The 25,533-nt window shown below is 32.0% G+C and overlaps 1 protein-coding gene across 1 annotated transcript in view; it reads left to right on the forward strand.

Annotated features, from left to right (window-relative positions):
• The window catches only part of LOC108911220, a gene marked incomplete in the record, with an annotated part of 172,117 nt that overhangs the window by 41,601 nt on the left and 104,983 nt on the right, over positions 1-25,533 (forward strand). Inside the window, 4 exon segments of the mRNA XM_023455849.1 lie at positions 9,930-10,081; positions 11,431-11,504; positions 13,027-13,140; positions 24,723-24,818. Of these exon segments, the coding sequence (XP_023311617.1) occupies positions 9,930-10,081; positions 11,431-11,504; positions 13,027-13,140; positions 24,723-24,818 (436 nt within the window).

The following is a 25,533-nucleotide window of genomic DNA, read 5'->3' on the forward strand; positions in this document are numbered from 1 at the left end:
CCTGTATAAAAATATATATCTCGCTAACAATCAACACATTACAGCTCTGATTCTTTACTTTTTGTACTTCACTGTGACATAAACAAATTCTAAAGTATTTGTCAATGTCATGATTAGATAAAAAAATCATTTGGGATATTAATCATTTCGAATGAGTTAGATAATAATCATAGAAATATATTATTGAAAAGATCACTCTCACATTATTCTTTGACACAGTTATTCTAGTATCAGATTCTTAAAAAATTGTGTTATCTACAATTACGTGACAAAGAATTACTTATAGATAGATGTATTATGCTAATAAATTGTATAAAAATTAAGCACTCTAGCTACATGCTACATACCTTAAAGAAGATCGAAGTACGCGTACATTTCTTTATGTCTAATAAAAATAAGAGAAACGATAATTAAAAATACGATATTTTACTGCATATCATTAAAATAGTCAAGTATCGATCAAATTATTAACTACATTAATTTGTTACATCATCATCAGAGTATTTGAGGTTAAAATAATGAAGTGGGTTACTTCATTATAAAATTGATCTACCAATATTATAAGGAATTTCGTGACAACACGAATATATTGCGTAGAGACATTGATAATTTGAATTGATTTATATTTAATGTCACGAAGTTATTATAAAACATAAGATATTATAGAACACCAGTTATTATAAAACATCAGTTATTACAAAACACTAGTTATTATAAAACACTAGTTTACTATAAAACACCAGTTATTATAATCACCAGTTATTATAAAACACCAGTTATTACAAAACACTATTTACTATATTGTATTTTTCATAATAAAGATCTGTTTAGTAATTTTAATAGCAGAAAAGCATTAAAACAAAGAAAAGCATTCCCATAAGCGGCAAATATACATTTTTCTTTAAATAATCCCATAAATGTTTGGAAGTTATTATAAAACATCAAATATAATAAAACACCATTTACTATAAAACACCAGTTATTATAAAACACCAGTTTACTATAAAACAGTAGTTATTATAAACATCAGTTATTATAAACACCAGTTATTATAAAACACCAGTAATTATAAAACAGATATTATAAAACACCAGTTACTATAAAACACCAGTTATTATAAAGCACCAGTTATTATAAAATACCAATTATTATAAACACTATTTACTGTATTGTATCTTTTAATAATAAGGTATTTAAAGATCTATTTCGTAATTTTAATAGCGGAAAAGCATTAAAAAAAAAGAAAAGTATTCCCATAAGAGGCAAATATACAATCTTTTTTAATAATAAGTTATAAAACTCTAGTTATTATAATACACCATTTACTATAAAACACCAGTTATTATACAACACCAGATATTATAAAACGCCAGTTATGTCACGAAGTTATTATAAAACACCATTTACTGTAGTGTATTTTTTCACAATAAAGTATTTAAAGATCTGTTTAGTAATTTTAATAGCGGAAAAGCGTTGAAAAAAAGAAAAGCATTCCCGTAAGCGACAAATATACATTATTTTTTAAATAATACATGCATGAAGTTATTATAAAGCACCAGATATTAAACAATACCAGTTATTATAAAACACCAGCTATGTCACGAAGTTATTATAAAACTCCATTTACTGTTTTGTATTTTTTGATAATAAAGTATTTAAAGATCTGTTTAGTAACTTTAATAGCGGAAAATCATTAAAAGAGAGAAAAGCGACAAATATACAGGGTCCTTCGTTTATAAAAACAAAAGTTTTATCTATATGTTCGAAAAGCAGCAGTGGTTTGGTCTTTTGATCTTCACTATTTTTTTCCTAGACTGAAAGATATAGGTACCCTGCACAGTGTAAATAAAATTGGGCACACTAAACATTTAATAATTCTCTAGCTCGACGAATTATCTAATGGCAATTATCGGCAATATCTCGGCTTAGCTTTTATCTTGATAAAACTAATCGCCGGCTTCTATCAGATCGACCGTTCATCAGATGGCAACACAACTGTTCTTATTCCCGTCGTGTTTCTAAACATTCGAAATTACACACAGTACACTTCTCGTATTCCTCGCTCTCCAGTCTTTTTATCGCCTTGGGACGCTGTTCTCGCCTACTTCCTTGCATCGGGACCGCCACGGACTAATTAAGTGTTATTTGTGAAATGAATTTAAGTGAATAACGCGTGAATTATCTCGGGTTGCAAGGCGGCGCAAGAACGACTGCATGTTACTCTTTGATGGTGCAAATATTTTTCTCTACACGCGACTAGGATATGAAAATGGAATATATTACGTTCGTTGTGTTGCGAGAATTGTAGACATTCTTGTGTGACTGTTAATATCACTTAATTTTTATATGTAATAGGAGCTGGTAACTCTTATATGATATTACGCGAATATTTCCCCAAATTTGGATGTTAAGTTTACTACCTATAGAATTTCAGGTTAGTATTGTCTATTCTATCGTTCTTATTTAAATTTTCATAAATGATATTATTACCTTGAGAAAAACACATAATTTTTAAGTAATAGTATAATTTTATACAAACTAATTTTCTCTTGTAAATTAGATTCCATGTTTAATGTCCTCGTAATAAGAATTCCTCCGATTAGCATCTAGCACTGCAATGATTTACTTGGATCTCAATGTTGAAAATTTTTGGAAAAATTAGACATCGCAAAAATTTCTTCTTATGCTTTGACCATGATGTGTCTCGTAATTTATACTCGAATAGCAATTCGGCGAGTCCGGTATTGGTAAACTAGTCCGCCTGATGTAGAATTGAGGGCGTCGCGCTGGTCATCAAAGCAAACCTGTATTGGTCCACTACGTCGTAAATAATTTTTTTATAGTGGAATCGATTTTTGTTGAATGTATAGAACCCAACTCAGTTTAAAAGCAACGATTTACACGTAAAAAGTCAACATATTATATTAAATATATATGAATGTTTGAAAATTGTAAATAGTGAACAATGTGATAGATAATGCGGTGCATCATTTATAATATGTATAAAGAAAATTAAGTTCCTACTTTAAACGTGATTCGAGATAAATTAAGCGATTAAGCTGATTATAATTGTAAATGTTTAGATATTTTACGACATGCGTTATTACAATGCGACTTTAAACATAAAAAACTTGACAATCATATGGTAATTATATAGTAATATAGCTCGGAATATAGTATATCTAGACGAGACAGGGCTAAATTTTTCTGGGCGTCTATGGATTCCGTAGAATTTATGAGTTAAATGTTTTTATGCGGTTCCAATTGAGATCGTAACAACTATAATAGAAACAGAAAAAGTTATGAATGCTTTGAAGGTATGATAAGAAAAAAACTGCCGATAAATCAGACGTTAATTGCCGTCTTAAAGGATTTAACATGAGATAAAGTTCCCACATTCTCTCTCTAAAAACCGGAAGCTGACTGACATGTCTAAATCATAAATAATCGAAGTGATTAAGAAGTGGTTACTTTATTAAACATTTATATTTTGTGTCACATCTTATCAAAAATATTTTGTCACTTGTTTTCAAGCGACTGAATCTCAAATTTGTTTTCATATAATTTCGTCGAAGTTTAAGATACTCTTAACTTATTTGACTCACAATCAACAGAAACAATCAATTAAAAGTTTGAATCTCATACCGACACACTTTATTTATCCCCTATCTTTTTCCAATGCACGTCTATGAATCAAGCACTCATTTCCTTGTTTTCACTCTTATAAAATTTTCAAATAGGCTTGGCCTGGTTTCGAGACATTCTTCTTCTTCTTTGGATATAATATAATTATCCAAACTTGGTTAATGCATCTCTCTCGGTTGCGAAGTACTGCATGTGTATTTTTATCCATGAAAGTTAAGGAATTCCAGTCCCACTCAATTTTTCACTCACTACAACGGCGGTGACAGCATTTTTAACATTAAAGCGATGTTTCGCATTGTATTAGCTATGCCTTGTTCAAATTTGATTGGCGCAACTCTCCCGGTTTCGAAAATACAATACCTGTGTATGTATTAAATAATTCCAAATATTTCGAATTTTCACCACCAAGAACGGCGGTGACAACATTTTTAACATTAAGGCGGTGTTTCGCATTGTATTAGCTATGTCCTGTCCAAATTAGTTAATACAACTCTCTCGGTTTCGAAAGTACAATATCTATGTATTTGTTCAGCCACAAAAATTGAATAATTGCGAATTTTTCGAATTTTCACCACCAAGAACGACGATAACAACATTTTTAACAGTAACGCGATGTTATTACACTGTTCTAGCTGTGTCATCCCCAAATTTGCATATAATGTATCTGTCTCGGTTGCGAAGTTACAGTATGCAAGTTTTTATCCACGAAAATAGACTAATTCCCCTCAATTTTCATTTACTGTGAGCGCGGTGACAACATTTTTAACAGTAACGCGATAATATACAGTTTTTTTTTCTAAAAATGAGTTATTGATGCCCTTAAAAAATCACACACGTTTTAGGGTTTTAGGAGACTCTTTTCTCGAAGTGAAATATAAAAAGTTATTTCTTTGGTTGTTTAAATCAGCAAGCAATAAAAAATGTGTACATTAAAAACGACCTTATAATTCATAAATGTGTAGAATATGGTGGGTGAGACACAGTGTATAAGTTCTTATCTTACACTTTACTGGAATGGCTAAATTACATAGCATGAATCAATGTCAGGCAATTTACAGAGGATGAATGTTAAAAAAACAAATACCTACGCGTGTAATTTTATATTTAGGGCGGAAAGAGTTTGAGTATTAAATAACGCGATGCCTGTAGCGATGTGGAATTATATGTCTTCATAATTTTATGCGCGTTCAGTTAAAAAATTCCGCCAGTGCTCCTAAGATTAACCTTTTAAGTGGAATACAAGCCGAGGCTGAAAATAGTGAATTTTAATGAGAAGGCGTCAAACTTCGCTTATAAATAAATCCTAGTGTTTTTGGTAGTGGCGAAGGGTGTAACAAGAAGCCCGTCAAGAAGTCGCGAGTGGCATTTGTTTATACAGAGGGTAAATATAATAGTTGGCCTAACACTAATGGAAAATTGGCCCAGACAATTTTTTTCTAAATGTCAGTTGTCAAACTGAAACTAAATACTGTATACTTAGTAAGCAAAGAACACATCACTACCTTAAATATCTATCAAGATTGACGGTTTATAAAAATTTTACTTTCAGTCATTCACAAAGAGGCCCATCCTCTGTTAGAAAGACGTGCCCATAAAAATTCAGTTGTAAAGCATTCTATGAACGAACGTTGTAAATGTTAATGAAAAAAATCACCACTTGAATGCTCAAGTGCCTTCCAGAGAATAGTAGCTACATTTGAAGCATACTAATAGTTTCTTGTTACATTCTTGTTGCACCCTCGCAGCGAAGTTCGACCCATTGGATTTCCCAGTGCTTTAAAGGGACGTAGCGAGTTTACCTCACGGTAATATATAAAATAAACGTTTAAAGGATGCTCGTTTGGAATGAAGGGTTAGTGTAGTTAGTGGGCTATGAAAGAACACGAGTATTGCGACTAGTGTGTTAAGGTGAACAAGGTTTCGTTTCCTTGACTTGGGAACTCTGTACTGCCAAAAAATATGTTAAAATTTTGCTCACCACACGGCCGTAGGCGGGAGTATTTGGTAAGTAAACAGTGGTGTTTCTTATGTAAATATATACCCATTTTGTCTGAATATATTTGAATTTTATTACAAAATATACGAGTGAATTATATGACCAAAACATTAATATTAGAAGGTGCCTGAAGGTAAAAGGTTAAATGTTAATAAAACAGCGTTATAAAGTAGGCAAATTACGATTCTTGGAACTGGTGTTGACAAGATTATACAGGTTGTAACCAAAATGCTTGATCAAGCTTCAACTGCTAATTCTTCACAAATTAACAAAAAAGTTCCTTCAAACATAATTTTCTATTATAGGGTTTCCGAAACTAATAAAAACATGTGGTTGTTTTCAAGTTTCAAATGTAAATAATACTTTAATGCTTTTGGGATCGCTGAACCTGAATTCGAGGATAACTTAGCTATTTAAGGTCACCTGGAGGTCAGGTAAAGGTCGTTTCAAGGTCAAACTGAAGAAGACTTTAGAATTTCACAGATTATATTAAGAATCTGGATTGAAATGTTGGTTCCTGTATAAAACTACAAGACCTGCTGCAGTGACCTTGCAATGACCTTGATTACTGGTCAAGCGCAAGTAAACAATCAGTTGATTATAAAATACTCAATTTTCAGATAAATCGACTGGGACCCACTTTCCATTTATTTCATGCGGAGCTTGAATTGAGATTAAGTCAAATGAAATGACCTTGACTTGATTTCCAAGTGACCTTATAGGGCTAAGCTATCCCCGAATTCAGGTTCAGCGACCTCAAAAGCATACATACTTACAGGTTAACATTCGTGAAAGGCCTTTTCTTTACTTTGACCTTGAAATGATCTTGACTTGACCTAAATGTGACCCTGTAGGGTTAAGTTATCCCCGAATTCATCCTCCCCCAAAAAAAAACTTATATATGCTCTGGTTGAAATTCAATACAAGCCTTTTCTTTAGTTTGATCTTGAAATGACCTTGAATTGACTTGAAGGTGACCTTTAGGGTTATGCTATCTCCAGATTCAGATTCTACGAGCCCAAAAACCGATACACTCACTGGTCAAAATTCAATATACGTCCTTTGTTCAGTTTGACTTTGAAACCGCCTTTACCTAACCTCCAGGTGACCTTAGATAGCTAAGCTATCCCCGAATTCAGGTCCAGCGATCCCAAAAGCATTGTACCTACTGGTCAAAATTCATTACATGCCTCAGTTTCTGAATCCCAAAATCACATACTTCCCCCTCTTTATCTCTGAAACTATTCGTAGGATCACTTTAGGCCCATGACAACTTTTGATCAGAAAGTCAAAAACTATAACATACTGCAATTTCAACAGAATCGACTGGGGCCCATTTTCCATTGATTTTGTGCGGGGTTCTTTGACAGAAATTGTTCGAATCTACCATTAAGGTTGGATAAATATTTTCATTACACCTTGTATAAATAAATTTTCAAATACAGTTAGGTAGTCTTTTAACACTTGGGTACCTTAAAAAATACTGCGATAAAGGAAAATATCGATTGTCAACATTTATTAGACCCATTTTTTTTAATATGAAACGACGCCTCTTAAATATTTCAGGGAAAAGTTTATGGAACCTGCTTATGTTTTTTCATTTTTAATCAAACTTAGCTATTTCACTAATATATTACAATTTAAATATTAATTTTTACCAAACAACGTAGTTTTGTGGAGCCCAACAAACAAATAACTCTTCGGAAATTTACCCTGTATTTTCAATGTCAGAAAACATGGTTTGAAAACGTGGTTATACTTATTTATAAACACTTTGAAATCTGTTTACGTAACCAGTTGACAGGTCAATGTAGAATGTATAGAAATAAAAAAGACGGGCCCAAAAGCGCTCGGTGGCACCGAAACCAAGGAGACTATTTTATGGTCCTAATGTTTATTCAAATAATTAATAATCATGAACATCGCTCAGAGACGCGACGTAAACATCTGGTTCCAATCGTCTTGACTGGGGGTGACAGACAGTAGATTTCATCTCTCAATTTAGATTTCGTTCAACAAAGCAACTGAAAAGCGCGTTATATTCGCGTAAGATTTAAATAGGTACGTTATAAAAAAATGGGTCACAAATTTTATATCAATTTTCTACACTTTTTATTGGTATGACCCTCATTTGTGACTATTATTTTAATAAAATGTCAATGCCTACTGATAATTTTTGATAGCTAAACTGCTCTCCGGATTCATTGCAAAACATAAACATAGCTACATTTCAACTGACGGATTCATATAAAAAAAAGTTCTTCATTTTTTTGGCCCATGTCAATTTTCAAATGAATGCAACCACTAAAAAATAAAAATATGTTTACTTCTTGTCCATTAAAAAATTGACGTTTCTTTGTTTATTTTTTTTTGTACCAGCGTTTATAATTGTATTATCTTCTGTTTTATTTATGAATTTATGAAAATAGGCAGATTTAGGGTGCCTATTTTGAGTCAACGAATCTGTAGTCTTCCGATGTACACGTTATTTTGGCACACCCTGTATACAGGGTGATTCAGAACTTATCCAAAAAAAAAAATTTGGATGTACAGGAAATACAATTTTGTAAAGAAAAAATCAAAAAGGTCAGTTCGAAATTGATTTAAAAATACAATTCTGCACGGCACTGGAAACTGGTCCACTGTAAAACCTGACATCGCACAATGCGACCGGTATGGCGGCGTGATAAAACGGGACAAAAACTTTCGCAAGGAAAGAAATATGTAAATAGAATTTTATCGCACCTATTTTATATCGGCAAATTCAAATGCTTTTGCCTTTATTAATTATTAATAAAATTAATTTGTGTTTTTAAATAATAAAATCATTTGACATACCCGATGCTGCAACAGCAATTGTTCAAAATTTTATCCACTCACGTGTAAACACATTTGGGTCCGTCTTACTCACTTTCTACGAACTAACACAAATGATGTCTTGCTTCACCATAACACAAATACTTCACCATAATACAAATGTTGTCTTGCTTCACCATAAATTAAAACGATATCCATCAACTCTGAGTTGCTATACACGCAAGCCATTTTTGACACTAACTACTAAAAAACTGATGTAAATACCACAGATAACAGGTAAAAACTACCGCAACGACGGATTTCAGTATTAGGAGTCACATGGCTCTCCACGCGTATTGCGAATGACGCTAGAGACTACAGTTGTCCAGCTATGTAGTGGTTTAATGTGCTATAACTTCAATAATTTTTTTCTCAGAAACTATAAGGATTTTACAAAAACTTTTTTTACAATATTGACTCCATTTCTCATGCCGCATCTATCCCCAAATTTTTTTGGATAAGTTGTGAATCACCCTGTATATTTTTATATTCTGAAAATAACGGGCTAAGTTTCAAGGCCCCTGCTGCGGTAAATTGTTACAGTACCTAGTTCTCATAACAGAACTTTATTGGCTTATTCTTTTCTTGGAATTTTATCGCAATAGATATTGTAGGGACTGTATATCTGGTTAATATTAATTATTATTTTTGTCTATCCAGTTCTAATTAGCATTAAATACGTGCAAATAATAAATGGTATACTTAAAGTATCAGTAGCACATGATAGACAAAAAAGTGGGGAAAATATACAAATTTAACTACTATAAATCTAAATACATTAACTGCTACACGACCACAACGACATAAATGACAAGACACTTGTGAGTTTTATTGAAATTCAAATAAACATACGAATAGCGTTAACGACTTGTAGTGCTTGTTTTGAAAAGATAAGTTGTTTAATGTTATTGACATGTCTTCCGACACTGTTCAGTTTCGACTGAAATATTTTCCTCGAAGGGAATGACCCAAAACACATAATTATGATCAGTAAAAAGTTTTTTTTCAGAAGTAAATCGAATACTTTACATTTTTTTTTTTTTAATTTAATATGCGGGTGACCAAAAACAAGTATTTGAGTTGTCACGAGAAAATTAAGATGTACAGAGTTTATATTTTTTTCTATAACATCCGGTTTCTCAGTTATGTATTTATTATTACATTTTTTCAGGTGTAACTTTTTTAAATTAAAAAAATCTTCAATATTTCCAAGAATAATGGACTTCCCGAGATATATCGATCACCTAGTACTTAAAAACAGATTCAGTCGGTTCAGTTTCATTTCCATAATTTCCTTATTACTTTCTCAAGAGTCAAATATAATATTTTGTTTATTATTGTATGATGTTTTCTGTTCTGTCTGTTATACGAAGATAAAATACGATACGGAAGATATGCAACCAGCTAAACACGCGTGCATTGCTTGTTACAGGTCAATCCAGGCAGTAAAGCAGCGCATCGCGGGATCCGAGAGGGAGATTTAATTTCATCGATAAACGGACAGAGCACTAAAGAACTGACAAATTCAGAGGCACATGGATTGCTGAAAAATGCTGGCGAAAATATAAAATTAGGACTAAACGAGTAAGTGTGTTTGTTTATTAACACCTAAATTTAAAAAATTCTTTTTGTACATTATTTTTTTTAAATGAATTAATGAATTGATTAATTGTGTTGCTCTATAACGTTTTTTTTGAAAAAATTTGAGGTTTATGGGAAATGACCACAACGCAATGTTTTGGGCCTCAGTCGACTGGATTATTTCAAAACAACATCGAAACTGTTTTGTTGCTCCTAAGTCTTTTTCAAATAAATTACGTCCTAACTCTTACATTAACCAACTTACTACTACTGAGTGTTTCACAGATTGAGGAATACCTGAGAAATTTAGAGAACAGAGTACAGGGTGTGGTGATAGTCCACTAACAAAATTCTACAAGTGATTTTGAGACTGGAAATAAAAAGAGTTCATAAGAATGAAGCTCAAAATCTCTTTGAGATAAAACAAGTTTAATTTCAATTTCGCTGCATTAAACATTTTTTGAGTATCGGCGGAATATACAGCTCAAAATCATGTGCCAACTTTTTTGCAATGATATGAATTCTTTAGAGAAAAGACAACTTCCATATTTTATCCTGTAACGTTTTTATTTTATGACTGTTTTGCATTTTTAACTCAGATGTCGGTTTATATTACTATTATTTTAAAAATGTAGCTAAAAAATTAATTTTCATTCAGCAATAGCAAAATAAATTTAGATTTTACTAGACCGACGTTTTTCGCTCCCCGTATACCGACAGTAAATTAGCGTTCTACATTAGCCCACGTCAATAAATGGCCTGCACCGCCTCGCCCTCCCGTTTTATTCCATTGGATGACCCCAAACCATTTCATGCAGAAATCCTATCCGACTGACACCACAATATGTTTCATGTCATAATGCTAGAATCCAATTACAGTATATGCAAGTCTATTCATTTTATTGCGTTCCGCGGTTTTTTTATAACGTCATTCGGCATCACAGCGGACTGATTTATCTATTGCTTCTTTTATGACATTAGGGCATGGCGCATGAAAAGGCTAATAAATCGGTCATAGGTATTTTCAGGCTGCAAATTTAATTCAATAGATTGCGAGTTCGATTACGTCTGTTACTATTAATACTTGCTAAAATTGTATACTTAGGAGAGGAATAACATCATAATAGAGTAACTTTTAATAGTATTGTTAGCACATTCAACAGAAAATATTAAAATGTTGAAAAATTGATTTGATGCTGCTTTTATTTGGAACAGTTTTTTGTATTATAGATATTACCAGGGTTAAGGAAATATTCATTTTAAAAGGGACACCCTTACTATCCATAGTAGTAATTTGAAGCGACTTGGTATAATTGATATTAATAAACTAGCACCCTTTTAATCCCTTATAGAGATTCCCTAGGATCACCCAAAAGGAGGCAATACAGGACAATCCACCAAGAGACTCTGCAAGAAACAGTCAAGAGTAAGTTTATTAACAGTAAATATTAGGTCTATTCAGAAAATAACCGAACTTTTTTTTTAATTTTACACATTATTGGTATGCCCCACACCTATTCACATAATTTTCCCAGCGATATTTTCATTTCGTGAAGCAGACTTGGATAGCTTTATTTAAAATGGTCTTTAAAGTCTGTGACGAATTTGCTTTGATGTGATCATTAGTCCAAATCCTTTTAGCAGTAATTTTGTGCTACCAGGCTGCTAAATATTTTTTACGATTTTATTAATTTTAAGGGTCAAAAAATTAATTAAAAAATTGCACTTTTTCGGGCATGTTTTTTTCAGATAATTATTACAATTTTTATTTTAAGAAAATGAATTTTAAAGAACGAACGATTTTACAGCGATGCGCTTGATGGAGGTTAATATTGAACACTTATATTTTCAAGAAAAAAATAATTAAGTGTTAATTGCGTCCTATAAATTTTTTTTTAAATAAAAAGTTATCTCGACTCGAGAAGGTCGTAGAAAAACATTTTTTTTAATTAGTGAAAAAAAGCCAGAAATTTTTCTTTAAAAGTCTTCATAAATTAAAAATTGAAGTCATTATTTGAAAAAAGTGCAATTTTTTCAAAAACACATTTTATCTAGGACGTTTCGTTAAAAAAATACAGGGTGTTAAACCAAAAAATATTTAAAATTTTTTAAAATAATTTAAAAACTAGTAAGTGAAATAATTTGAAATTGGGCACTTGTATTTATGTAAACATTGTTCAAATTCTGAGGGTTTTTTCTAAAATTTTAATGCTCCAGTGGCGGAGATACAGTATCGGTAGCATATTTTTCTAAATAAAGCTCAGGCTTTTCGAAAAAATACTGATTTTCGAGTAAAATTTAAAAAACCATCTGAAAACACTTTTACTTAAATGACATGACAGACACTAATCATTTGGTTATTTATTCGAATAAAAAAATTAATAACATTACTCATCATTTTACTGATTCTATTTGAGTATATGTTCAAAAATACCTCCATTTCCACGAACACAGATCCGACATCTTTTTAGTAACGAAAATGTAATTTGTTCGAAATTTATTGTTGCTTGAATCTGATGAACATTATTTATTCTTTCTTCTAACTGATCTGAACGTCAAAGTTGCTATCGCAGCCCACTATATAATTTTAAAAAGCATTATATTCGAATATCGAAGTGTGTTCTCAGTTCGTTTTTTGAGTTTTACTCGAAAAAACGGCTTTTTTCGAAAAACATAAGAGAGTAGTAATTTGTAGAAAATCGAAAGACGAATCCGAAAATATCATGGTTGCTACCGTAAAGCAGTGGCGTACTATTTTATTTAGGCAAATATGCCAGCGATACTCTGTATGAACAATCCAAGAACATGTGGTTACAGTATGTCACTAAATATCTCCGTAGTTCAAAAAGTTCGGCTATTTTCTGATCAGACCCCGTATATGTAGTTTATAAGTAAAGGTTTCTCTTTAAAAGCTTTAAGAATTATTTGTCCCAAACTTTCTGTTTTAGAATCTAGTGTTACAACGTACTCCATCCAAAAAACTGTCGAAACGGTACAAACGGATCCAAGGAAAACCAACGAAAACACACTTTCTCAGACCAACGAGCACATCGACGTAAATGGTAAGGAGTGAAAAAATTAACTTCTATTATTTCCCTCAAAGAAATACTAACAAAAGTGCCTACGTTGGCGTAATTGTTATAAAATATATCTCTATAAATAAAAACGTAACTCAAATACGGAGACCGAAAAAGGCAATCTTATATAGATATTTCAAGATCAATGCAAGAATTCCGTGTTTAATTTTTTATGTTTCGAATCGCTTCGCAAATATTGAAGTGAAAAGTTTTGCTGTGCAGTGACCAAATAAACCATCTCTGAAAAATATTACTGAGGCCTTCTGGCAATGAATTTACCGTACAATAAAGTTCAATTAAGACGATTAAAAACAATGACACAACTAGGCGCGCCTTACGAAACTAATCTGTTCCGCCATAGACGGTTATATTTTTTAATACGAGACTTTTCATTGTTCATACGGCGTCTTTTATTTATGTTTTTTCTACGCTTTGTCACCAAGTAGCTTTCAGTTAGTCTTCTGAAGTTCGAGAAGAATACCGCTTTCGTTTATCCAAATGTTATTAATTAACAGTGACCCGCGAGTACCTTATATTTACGCCAAGCATGAAGGTGCCGTGGCTGATGTGCTTGAGGGACTTGGGGACTTTACCGCGTAAGCCCAAATTGCCAAAGAAGCGGAGTGTTTGGAAGGCTGTCGTCAGACCCTTCTCCAAACTAAAACGGAACAAAACCAAAAGTAAGTCCGATGTTTCTTCGATCATACTGACTCATAAACTACAGATGAGACAGTAGTTTAGTTAGTAGTAAATTAAAAAGTACCATACCTAAATGTACAGTTTTACCATAACCATAGAATAAAAAGAAAACAAAATTGCCTTATAACAATTTTGTAGAACTGAAGTGTATTTATCGTTTTAATTTGCTCTAACAGCAAAAAACTTGTTCTTAAAAAGATTAAAATATTTTCCCAAAGCCTTTTCATATACAGGGTGTTCTGAAATTCCCTCAGCAAACTCCGGGAAAATCCTTAAAATAATAGCAGTATGTAATGATTTTTTTTTCAAATTGTTAATTGTTTGCAAGTTACAGCTTGTCAAAGTTGATTTTTTTTATTTTTCTATTTAAATAATTTATTTAATTCATGTTCGATTAGTCTCTCATTTGGCACACCCACTAAGTAGATGAAGCTCCATTGGTCCAGTCAGAGAAAAGTTTCATTATGGGCCGCTAGAGGGTACTTTAGCTAGAACTCAAAATTTGTTTGGTTCATAACTTTTTTCTCTTGCTAGACATCACTGAAATTTACACTTTATTGAAAAGAGAAACAATATCAGAAAAAAATAGATACTCTTTTTTCAAGCCGATAAATGTAACCAGGAAATCGCTATTAATGTATTATTAAACATCAAATTTTTGATAATTCTTTCTGTAATTAATCAAGTTCATTTTTCACCAAAATAGATTTTTTTCGCTCTGTAATAACGTCGTGGAAAAATAAGCTGAGGATAATGAATCTACTAATAATATTTTGTTTATTAAGGAAGCTGGTTTTACAAGAGATGGTTTTAAAGCATGGCAACTTGATTATTGCAGAAAGAATTTATCAAAAATTTTGATGTTTAATAACACTTTAATAGCGAATTCGAAAAAATTTTCACTACATACTGCTATTATTTTAATCCATAGAATCACCTCCCGGAGTTTCCTGACGGAGTTTCGGAACACCCTGTATACTTGCACTTTATTCTAGGTCATGCTATACAGGGTGTCCTGAAATCTGTGACCAAATTTTGTTGCATGAATTTCGGGACACCCTGTATAACATTTTTGCAGAATCGAATTTCTCGGTCCCAATATCCTATGATTTGATATAATTTCAGTTACCTATTTTATTGGCCTACTTATCTTTTCTTCACAATTTAATATTTTGAAAGATAAATATGTAACTTAATAAAAAATAATAATAAATCGTGCGCTAGAAACAAAAATAATACCTACTGAAAAATATTTTTATTAGACAATTCCGAGAAATTTCCAGGCTTTGAAGTTTTTGAGTAAACAGGGCAGGGTCATATTAATAACTCTCCCACAATATTGAAAAAGAAGTATTTTTTAATGGATTAAAATAAATAAGTGCGATTTTGCCTTCTCTTTTTTGGTGCGATATTATTTTGTCTGTTTAAGACCAAATTTTTAATATCTGGACTTTTTTTATACAAAAACATCTTTTATTGCCTAATAAAAATAATATCAGGTGGTGTTTTTTGTATAGACAGCTAATTATTTATGCTCGATGGATAAATTTAATTAAAAAACGCGTTTTTAAGTAAAAAAGTCAGTTTTATGATCTCAAATAAATGAATAAACATCACACCAAGAATGGAGAAACCCAGTTTTACCCACCTTTACACGAATTTGTCCTGAAAGGAAAAAAAAATAAAATTACTACGTAAATTTTCAATTGTCCAGTTAAAACATCATTTATCTTTAATGCTATCAAAACTGCAAACACATTCCAAAGTCATTCAGCGCGTCAGTATCATTGGCAGGATGTGACTTCGGATGAGGTGGGGTTGAGCGGGATTATCGCTCTTTACCCATAAAGCCATTTGAAATCTTGTCATCGGTTTTATATGACAAGTGTACAGTGGTGGGAGTGGGCTGGAAAGTCGAGGATCGGCTATCGAGTGGTGTAGAGGGCGTGGCTTTGGGTATACCTCCCAGGCTGCTGCGCAAGACTTTACTCCTATATACTAAGATGGTGGGTGTGGCCTCACGTTTATCTCCGGTATCGCCAGTCCTGTTGTGTACTCGTTCAAGCCAGTATTTTCCGATCACGATGTTGCTTGTCCTTTAGACAAGTTATCTTCGTCTGAAAGTCTTTACGATTCATTTGGATATTGTTCGATTTCCAGTGATTCCCTTCTCATCAGATTACAAAACCCTACTGTTACGACAAATATCTCATTGTCTTCGAAATTTTTTGTATGTCCTTCATGTAGTGCATTTGGGAGATGGGTGATTGAGCCCTAAGTCCCTTTCACCTGCTATAATGAAAGCCATTTCCCGTCTATATGGGCTACCTAAGCTTCATAAGCCTAACATCGGGTTCCGTCGTATAGTTAGTGCGATAGTAGCGCCATTAATATGACCACACGTCGGCAACTCAGCTCACCGCCTAGGGAATTCAAGACAATCTTATCATAAGTAGCTAAAACATCTTGGTCGTTTTAGTTTGGGGTCCTTTTTCATATTTTGAGACCTATATTGCTGTTTCACGATTATGAAAGCGCATACATAATTTCTAGCGCATCTGCTTTTAATTTTTAACAAATCTCCAAAACCACCGTTACTCTCCGGCAAATAATTCGTCAATTACCCATCCGTGTAATTTTTGATTAAAACAACTTCCCATAAAAAATGCGCGCACAACTAAAGCCTTCATTTGTTCAATGACAAGCGAACAACAAAAAACAATACCAGCTGGATGTACGGTAATTTAATATAATAGTTGTGTTCTAAATATGATTACTGGGTTACATGCACATCGGAAGTTGGTGTCAAGTTCGGTTTAAAAAGTACCAGAAAAAAAAAACAATCGCTAAGTCGTTCAGCGATCGCTGATCATTTGCGCAGAGATTCGTTAAGTTTTTCCTTATTAACTAATTTATGACTAACTGGGTACTTTTAAGAGAATCTAACTGAACCTTACCCTAACTTTGCGCCACTGACTGGTGACTGATTCGCATTTTAAGAATCGTTTTAGAAAAAAACATGTTACTCGAGCTAATTCAACTAATCTAAAAGTTACTTTGTTTTTTATTTTATATTACATAAGTGGAAGCCTCATTATTTTGGCATTTCGAAAAGGATACATATACTGGGTGTTAATTAAGTATGTACAATAAATTGAACAGACAATTATTTGAGTGATTTTAAGACAAAAGTTCATATAAACATAGGTCCGCAGATGCTTCGTTTTGAAAATAAAGGGTGTTGAACTTTTGTAAAAGCATTGCTATTTCGTAAATATCTTAAATATCCTTTACCCAATTTTGTTGTAATTTGGCAGTGTTGTGTCGCGTCCAACTCTATATTTCCTGGCCTATAACATCCTAACAGAAAAGCTTAAATTATACAGATTCAAGAAATAATTTCTTCAAACTCATTAAATAGACATCACGTTTAATAAAAACCCTTTAACATTTTATATGTCAATATCACAGGGATTAAATAAAACAATATCAGAACAATCCAATTAACCCCTCGAAGTGCAAATAATCCAATAAAAATGAATCGGATGGATATTTCAAGCGAAGCGGATTACCTACATTGATTTATATTAACCTTTCGTTGAGGTCTGTTTGTAGTATTTTTACTCCATCGGTTGTTTTTTAGTGATTTAGTAAGTACACAGTTACATAACTCGTGTATTTTTTCAATAGATAATGCAAAAGTTGTTCCATTGTCCCAAAAAAAGAGGAGCGGCAGCGTGTTATGGTTGAAAGAGTGAGTCATAGGTGTGGTGGTGATGTTTTGAAAAGGTAATTTATCGACGAAACAGATCTAAAACGTACAAATGATAGAACTCAAAATAATTAGGTCTTTTATCGGTTATATGATTAGTAATTATTATATATTCTACAAAAATAACCTTTTAATGTAATTAGAAATTATTATTAATTTGGCATAATGGGTATTTGCAATATTAATAGTGGGTGTTGGAAATTTTACAGAGTGAAATGTAAAAGAAACAGCGTTATTGGTATTATTTAAAAAAATTGTATCTGCTGTATTTTTGTATAAATGCATTTAAAGGTTGTTAATTTGCAATAGGCAACCGAAAATATAAAAATAAATCAATTTTCTTTGACAAATTCCAAAAGAAACTATACAAACTATAAAATATTGTTTCCCAAGTACATATGAGGTGGGTTCCAAAGTAAACAGGACTTTTCAAAATTAGGTATTTCTAGTGAGGCCATCTATTACACGCGTCAGAAAGGTAGATCCTTCAGGGATGTACTGTCAATATTTCAGGACCTTTGGACGAATAGAAGCGAAGTTATTGCGTTTGAAGTGACAGTATGTTTGTGTCATCGATACAAAAATGAGCATCGAACATAGAACTAATATTAAATTTTGTTTTAAACTTGGTAAAACGATTCAATTGATGAACCAGGTTTATGGTGATGATTGTTTATCTCGTGCCAGAGTTCACGAGTGGTATATGGTGTTTAAAAACGGTCGTGAGGACATCAATGGTGAGCAACAATGTTGGCCAACCGAAATTCGTTTCCTTCAAAACTGTACGAGGATTAATCAAAGCTCAGCCAAAAACCTTCACTGAAATTCATAGAATTGGAATGAAGTATGTCAGAAATATCAATTTATCGCATTTTGGTTGAACATTTGGGCTATCGAAGTGTATGCATGGTTTGTTGCACAAGTTGACTGACGACCAAAACTTGCTCAGAATTCAACACTCGCAGGACATCATCAAGAAGGTCAAAAAGGACAAAAAATTCCTTTACAACATTGTGACTGGTGATGAAACGTGGTGTTTTCAATATGATCCAGAAACCAAGGGCCAAAATGTCGAGTGGAATGCGCCAGACGAGTCAAAACCCAAGAAATCTAGTTTGGAGAACGCAAAAGTGAAGGCAATGTTGATTTGCTTTTACGATTCCAAGGGCATTGTTCACGGCGGACAATGCACAATTCTCTCCTGGCGTTTTGAAGCGTTTGGTGCATCGTATTCGGCAGAATATCGCGCAGAAGGAAGTTGGGTTTGTTGCACGATAACGCGCCATCTCATCGGTCGACACCAATTGACCAATTTTTTGACTAAAAATCTCATTTTAATTATTATTAACCAACCACTCCCAGTATTCGCCTGATTTATCACCAATCCAAAAGGACATCGTGAAGGATATGCCAGCCGAAATGGTATTTAGACGGTACAAATAGCTGCATTGAGTCAGAAGGGGACTATTTTGAATAAAATAAATCCATTTTGCCAAAACACTGTTTGTTGTTCCTAGTTTTAAAAAGTCCTGTTTACTTTGGAACTCACTTTTATCTAGATATTTATTATAGTAACAAACGAAAGACTAAAAACTTCATTTGACATCTATACCTGAATACTACCGACCAATACAAATAAGTCTGTTTTCTGATTCAGACAGAGTTGCGCGAGATTGGCAATCGGTTAGAAGGAATAAGAAGTAGGCGTGGCGATTTGGGCGTGGCGTTTCCCTTGCCGTGTCCAGTACTATTTTGTGTGCGGAGTTGTCTCAGACGCAAACTTATTTGTGTCCGCCTGTATTTATTAATGTTTTAATTCGATTTTTCTATTGACGATGACATTTTATCCGTCGGTTCTAACTATCTGGTGTATACTATCATGAATAATTCAGAAATTATTAAAATACATATAAGCAAATCTTGTAACAACGGGTTTTAGAGCTACTGTATATTTCAGGCACCTTCGCTACCCCACAAATTATATCCCGTCATTAAATAGGAGGTAAATACCAGTAAGGTACGCCCATACTAAGCACTCCCTCCGGATCCGGAAACGCGGTGTGACTGAGGACATCCTTTTGATCTGTTTATTCTGTTTTGATCAGGACAGATAGTTCACGATCGGCTTTCGCTGAAACGGCATTTATTGTCGACTGACCACATGTTGTTTGTTGTTGTCTACCTCGGTACACGTCGTTAGGTAGAATGTTTGCCTCTTTACCGCCTTAAAGTTTATTTTTGTTTACTCGCGTTTCGGTACCACTTCTAGTTGTAGTTCTTGGTGTTAGCAGACTGACGAGGAGAGGAAGGTTAGTACTCTGTTGGTTCCTTCAAGCTTCTCGATAATGCTCTCTTACTATATATTACATCGAACTAAAGAAATATATTACCTCTGGTTTTTGCTTGTGCTTGTCAATCGATAAAAAATAGTGTATATTTGTTGAATATCAATGTATACTTTTATAATTCAAACTTATTTGTTTGTGGTACAGCTTTAGTCTTGAAAAAGAAAAAAATAATCAGTCAAGAATATTTTATGAAACTTCAGTTACTTAGTTTCGGAAAATATTCCGCTTTGTCACTATGCCTATTAATTTCCAGGGTATTCAGTGTTTTTTGGAATATATATTCAAACATTAAGTTACTCCTTTCTTTAATTATTTAAATATTTAATTCATTACTGGTAAAATGTCAAATTTAAATACGATGATATATTTCAATGGGGTTCGGTCAAAATATGTGTATTTAATTACTTTATGGACTTGGATCCTCAAAGGCAACAAATATTGAAAAGTACATGTGTTCCATATGAAATTTCCAGGTCCCTAACACTTATTTGGGGATTTACTTGGACACAAACAAACTAACACATTAATAATATTATCTTCCGTTCTTGCACGGCGATATTTTCTTACAGAATGTAGTGGCGCCTGGCTAAACGGTGAAATATTTCTCTGGCATAGCGTATTCTACGAGGGTATCGCAAAGTATAGTCTCTTGGAGCATTTTCCAAATATTGAAAATAAAATGTCAACATATAATACGCTTCCACATTCGTAAAAGACATTTTCCTTGTTCACAAGTAGATTTCCCACACAAATAACACTAATTCTGCACGTAGCAAGAGCTGTCACATTTCATTTGGCATAATTTTTCAGTTGACTATTTTCAAAAGGCATAGCTTGCTTCGTCATGGAAACAATAATCTTTATAAATATTCAGATATTTGAAATTAATAAAAAAATTGTACCTACATATTTAAAAAAATTCAAAATAAAGCAAGTATTTTGAACTTGAACACGAAAAAAGATATCGACCTCCGGTTTGTGTATTTGTTGTCCTTAGTAAATGGTCTATCAAGCCGTGGAAAAAAAACTATATCGTTGCATTTAATTTTTTTAGTAAACAGACAAATTACAAAACTTTTCTAAGTAGCGTCGTCTACCATTGCGCAAGAAAATAACATTTTTATTCCCATATCATAAATATAAATTTTATTAATAGTTCTTTAAAATGAGCCCTCATTTATTGAAATCGATTAAGGCATTTAGAAGTTACGACAATTTAAAAATTTAAAGATGGCGTCCTTCATACTGGCGTTGCTATAGTAATAATAAAAAAGTTCAAACAAAACTTGTGAAGGATTTAACACTGTATCTAAAAAGTGTATTTTCAACTTAGATTATATGAGCGAAATTTCGAAAAAACGACAATTTTCTGTAATACTATAGCAGTTGTGCCCCCTCTAGCGGTGAAGTTATAAACTTGAAAATATTTTAAATCAATTTCTTTTGGCCGTATTTGTTACTAGACTTTTTACCCCATAATCATAGTACGTCTAGTTTCCTATGTATATATAACTACAGAAGCAAATAAACAAAATTTAAACTTTAAAACAATTTCAAAATGAAACGGCATTCCTAGTATTAAAAACAAAAACAGATTGTTTTTCGGAAGTGAATTTTTTGTTTGTTTCCTTTTAAAAACGTGAGTTTCGAAAAGAAATATCCTTATAGCTGAAGAATAAGGGTGATGTCTTACTACTTTAATATTTTTTCTCAAGGTCAAAAAATATCTAAATCAACAGAGACAGAAATATATAATCTTATCATATACAGGGTATTTGGAACTAGATGGGTTTTACTATACAGAAATAGCCCCCTTAAATGAAAATGTCAAGAATGAAAGAATACCCGCAATAATCTTTTTCTTTTTACCATTTTTTTTGTTGGTACAAATTTTTAGAAAATGCGTCTTTTTTATTTGCTGAAAGAAAAATATACTTATTCCGTGTCTCTGAAATTGACTCTAATTTTCTCTGCAATTGTCAATTACGGACACTTTGGCGACGTTCTAGTTTACTTCGAATTTTTTGGTAATTCTGTTGTTAAATTATACATTTTTCACGACTTAATACGTAACTTAATTAGCACTTGACACTAATGGCGTCTGATAAGATATATCCCAAATTTACATGTAAAATAACAAGGGTACTAAACTTGATATGCACATTTAATGACACCTAATAGAAAGAAACCAACGAAAAAATAAATCTTTAAGTATCATTCTGGGATAACGAAGTCGTATTTATTTTACAACTTCATTCTTGTTGTTTTTTTATGTAAACCGTCAATCCATTTCAAACAAATAAATTGCATAAAACTAGATGGGATAATCGAATGCCAGAGCGGCATTCAAAGCGGTTAGCCTTCATATGTAAATTTAATTGCAATTTGTTTGCATTGCTTGGAATTTTAATTTTACACTTGGGTTGTATGCAGTAAATAAATAAATTAATGATTAGATCACAATCAACTAATTGCTTGCCGGTCGTTTAATGCTATCTTAATTTGCGTTTTACAGATCATTTGCTACCCCACCCTACTTGAACAATCTAATCAAGATCGTAATTAATGAATTTAGTTTTATGTCATCTATTCAAATCGTTTACCTATTTGCAAACTGATTCCAAATAAATTATTTCATAAATTTATTTGATTTAACAGTATCTACCAGATCTGCCTACGTTATGAAGTTTTTAAACACAAGTTTGTAGTAATACTGGTTGCCTATACCAAATATCTGCCTTGATAATGAATTCTAAGCTACAATTGAAATATTAACAACTTATATTTTTATAGAATTATTTTTTTATATATTTGTGTTTAAGTTTATCTAAGTATTTTAGTTACACTCTGTATAAACATATACAGGGTATATTTAAATGGAAAGGCACAAATTATACCAGTTGGGTGAAAATAAGTCGATTTAACCTAACATACCTACATCCCAAGTCGCATAATAAAAAAGATACAAGGTGTCAAGTCAAGGTGAAAAATAAAAAATGGTTTTTCCTTAATAATTTCTATAATTTTAGTCAGAAATGTTTCAAATTTTCAACAGAGAGGTTTTTTAATGATGGGAAAAATAATATAATAATGATTTTTGAGTGTCCTGTCCTCTGCAGGTAACTTTATGCATTGAATATGTAGTAACTTTTTTGCCAACCCCCGTATACAGCTTTTAGTAACAAAATATGAAATTTTGTACTTGTTTGAACAAAAAAGGCGTACTTATTGAAAATGGCTAAAGCCAACCGTTGAGAAGATATTTTTAATTTCATAAATTAGTGTTACGGATTTATACCTCCACGAATACCAAGGTATAAACAGACAACAGACACTTTTGTTAATAAATTCAGAACGCATTGCCTCACAGTACTTATTAGTTGTGTACCTGTATTTTAAAATTCGAGCAAAAGGGGCGCAGGAATCAACTAAGGCAACATTATTTTTCCTGTTTTAAATTTATTTTACTCTTTTTGCGTATTATTTTAGCATATTTTACACTTGTTGCATAATTTCTATTTAATTGTTTTTTCGGTGTCTTTATTAAAAAACACATTTTCTTTTGCATGTGAAATTATTTAAACCCTGGCATTAAAGAAATCTCATATGAAATAACGTTCAGGAGAAAAAATATTGAAAATACGTATTTATTGTTAGTATAATAATTTTAGAAAAAAGAGCAAAACAACTAAAACCAAGAGTCACTTAACAACAGTCAATAGATAATTTAAGAGAAAACGATTGGTTGACAATAAAAAAAAAGATTTTTTAAAGGATATTTTCGAAGTAATTTCCATTTTCCTGCAAGCATAGTCTAAATCTACGATTAAAATTACGGCGAACTCTTGAAAAAATATGTCATTCTTTACTTCCACCTTTTTTGTTATGCGACATGAGATATAGGTTATGCTAGGTTCAATAAAATAATAATTTTTCAATGAAAAACTACTGTTTTATTTTTTATTCAGGGTGTAAATAAATAAATGCGAAAAATTCAGAGGGTTATTCCCTGTGGAAAAATAAGGTGGGTATTTCATATTAAAAAAAAATCATTTAAACATCCCCTTAAAAATACAACCGCTTAAAGAGGGTGCCAAAAAAGTAGTTTTTATTTTTTTCTGAAATACCAAAAAAGTGGCAGAAATTCAATTAAATAGACATTTTCTGCTATCGAGAAGGCACTCAGTAAATAATTTGTTGATTTTCCCCTATGGTTGTAAGGGGTAGAAAAAGCCACCCCTAAGACTTGTTTCATATATAACTTTTTTCTTATTACTACCTTACCATTTAAGAATTCATTTCAAATAGCCTGATTCATTCTAAACTAAAAAGGTATCTTGTAATTTTTTCGTAAAGTTAACATTTCTGAACAAAAAATTTATTTAAATGTAAACCAATTACAGCGCATGATTGGCATAGGTTAGAAATTTTATCGAACTGTAATTTATCTAGTAGGCGGCTGTCACTTTGACATTTGTAATGGCAGCTTAATTGTTATAATTAATTCAATAACTGTATTAAATACGTGAAAAAAAAAAACAAACTATTACAAATTATTACAAACTAATAGAAATTATATTAAATGTTCATTGTTTGTTTCTTATTTATTTACACCCTGTATAAATTGCAATGCCCGAAGACTGATGATTATTTAACCAATCTATTGTTTTTTTAAGAACTACTGTGAATTTAATTTACTTGGAAAACAATGTAAGCACTAATTAATTTACATTTATTTTCTGTTGCAGGTAGTTCGAAAAGCACACCTCCGAGCAATTTTGCAGTTTCCCAAAAATCACCGACCTCTTCAAGTTCCTCTACCCCTTCTACCCTTGTTAAGGAAGGTAATTTTATCTTTTATTTCTTATGTAATTTCGGTAACATATGCGAGTGTTTTTAAATATATTCAACCACAGTAACGACACTTTATAAGTGTTCTTATAAGAAAATAGTAAGTAATTATTTAGAAAGGAACTTCCACATTCAATTAATTTAAGAACATTGGAAAATGCCAGAAATATATTAATGTTATAGCAATATCTATATAGAATAAAACTAAAAGTCGGATATATAAATTGAAAATAACAAGGGTCCTAATATGGAACCTTGAGGTACTTCCAATCTAAGCGGCAACGGACTAGAAATCTCAGATATCAGTGAAACATTATGGAAATATAGTACAACCATTTAAAATATAACTTTAAACAGTAGTTGAAAGTAGTCAAAACATAGAAGTTTTAAATTTATAAAATTTCCGTTTCACTTTAAAAATCTAGGACGCTTTAGGGTTGCCAATAGATGAGAAATTAATTAATTACTGACACTGCTTATTATAAGTGGAAAATAGTGCAGTCTGTACATAATTTATTTTCATAATTTTGGGCAGTTTTTGATACTATCATAGTTTTGGGTTCATAATCAGACAATTATTAGCAAATGAGATATGAGTGTATGTAATTGGCTACGTTTTCGTCCTCAGGCTTTTCCAGTTTTTAACAAAACCAGATTAAAAATATATATATTCAAAATTTTTTTTACGTTACATTTTTAACATATTTT

Source organism: Anoplophora glabripennis, unplaced genomic scaffold (assembly GCF_000390285.2).
Source record: "Anoplophora glabripennis isolate ALB-LARVAE unplaced genomic scaffold, Agla_2.0 scaffold1, whole genome shotgun sequence".
In the NCBI taxonomy this organism is placed as follows: domain Eukaryota; kingdom Metazoa; phylum Arthropoda; class Insecta; order Coleoptera; family Cerambycidae; genus Anoplophora; species Anoplophora glabripennis.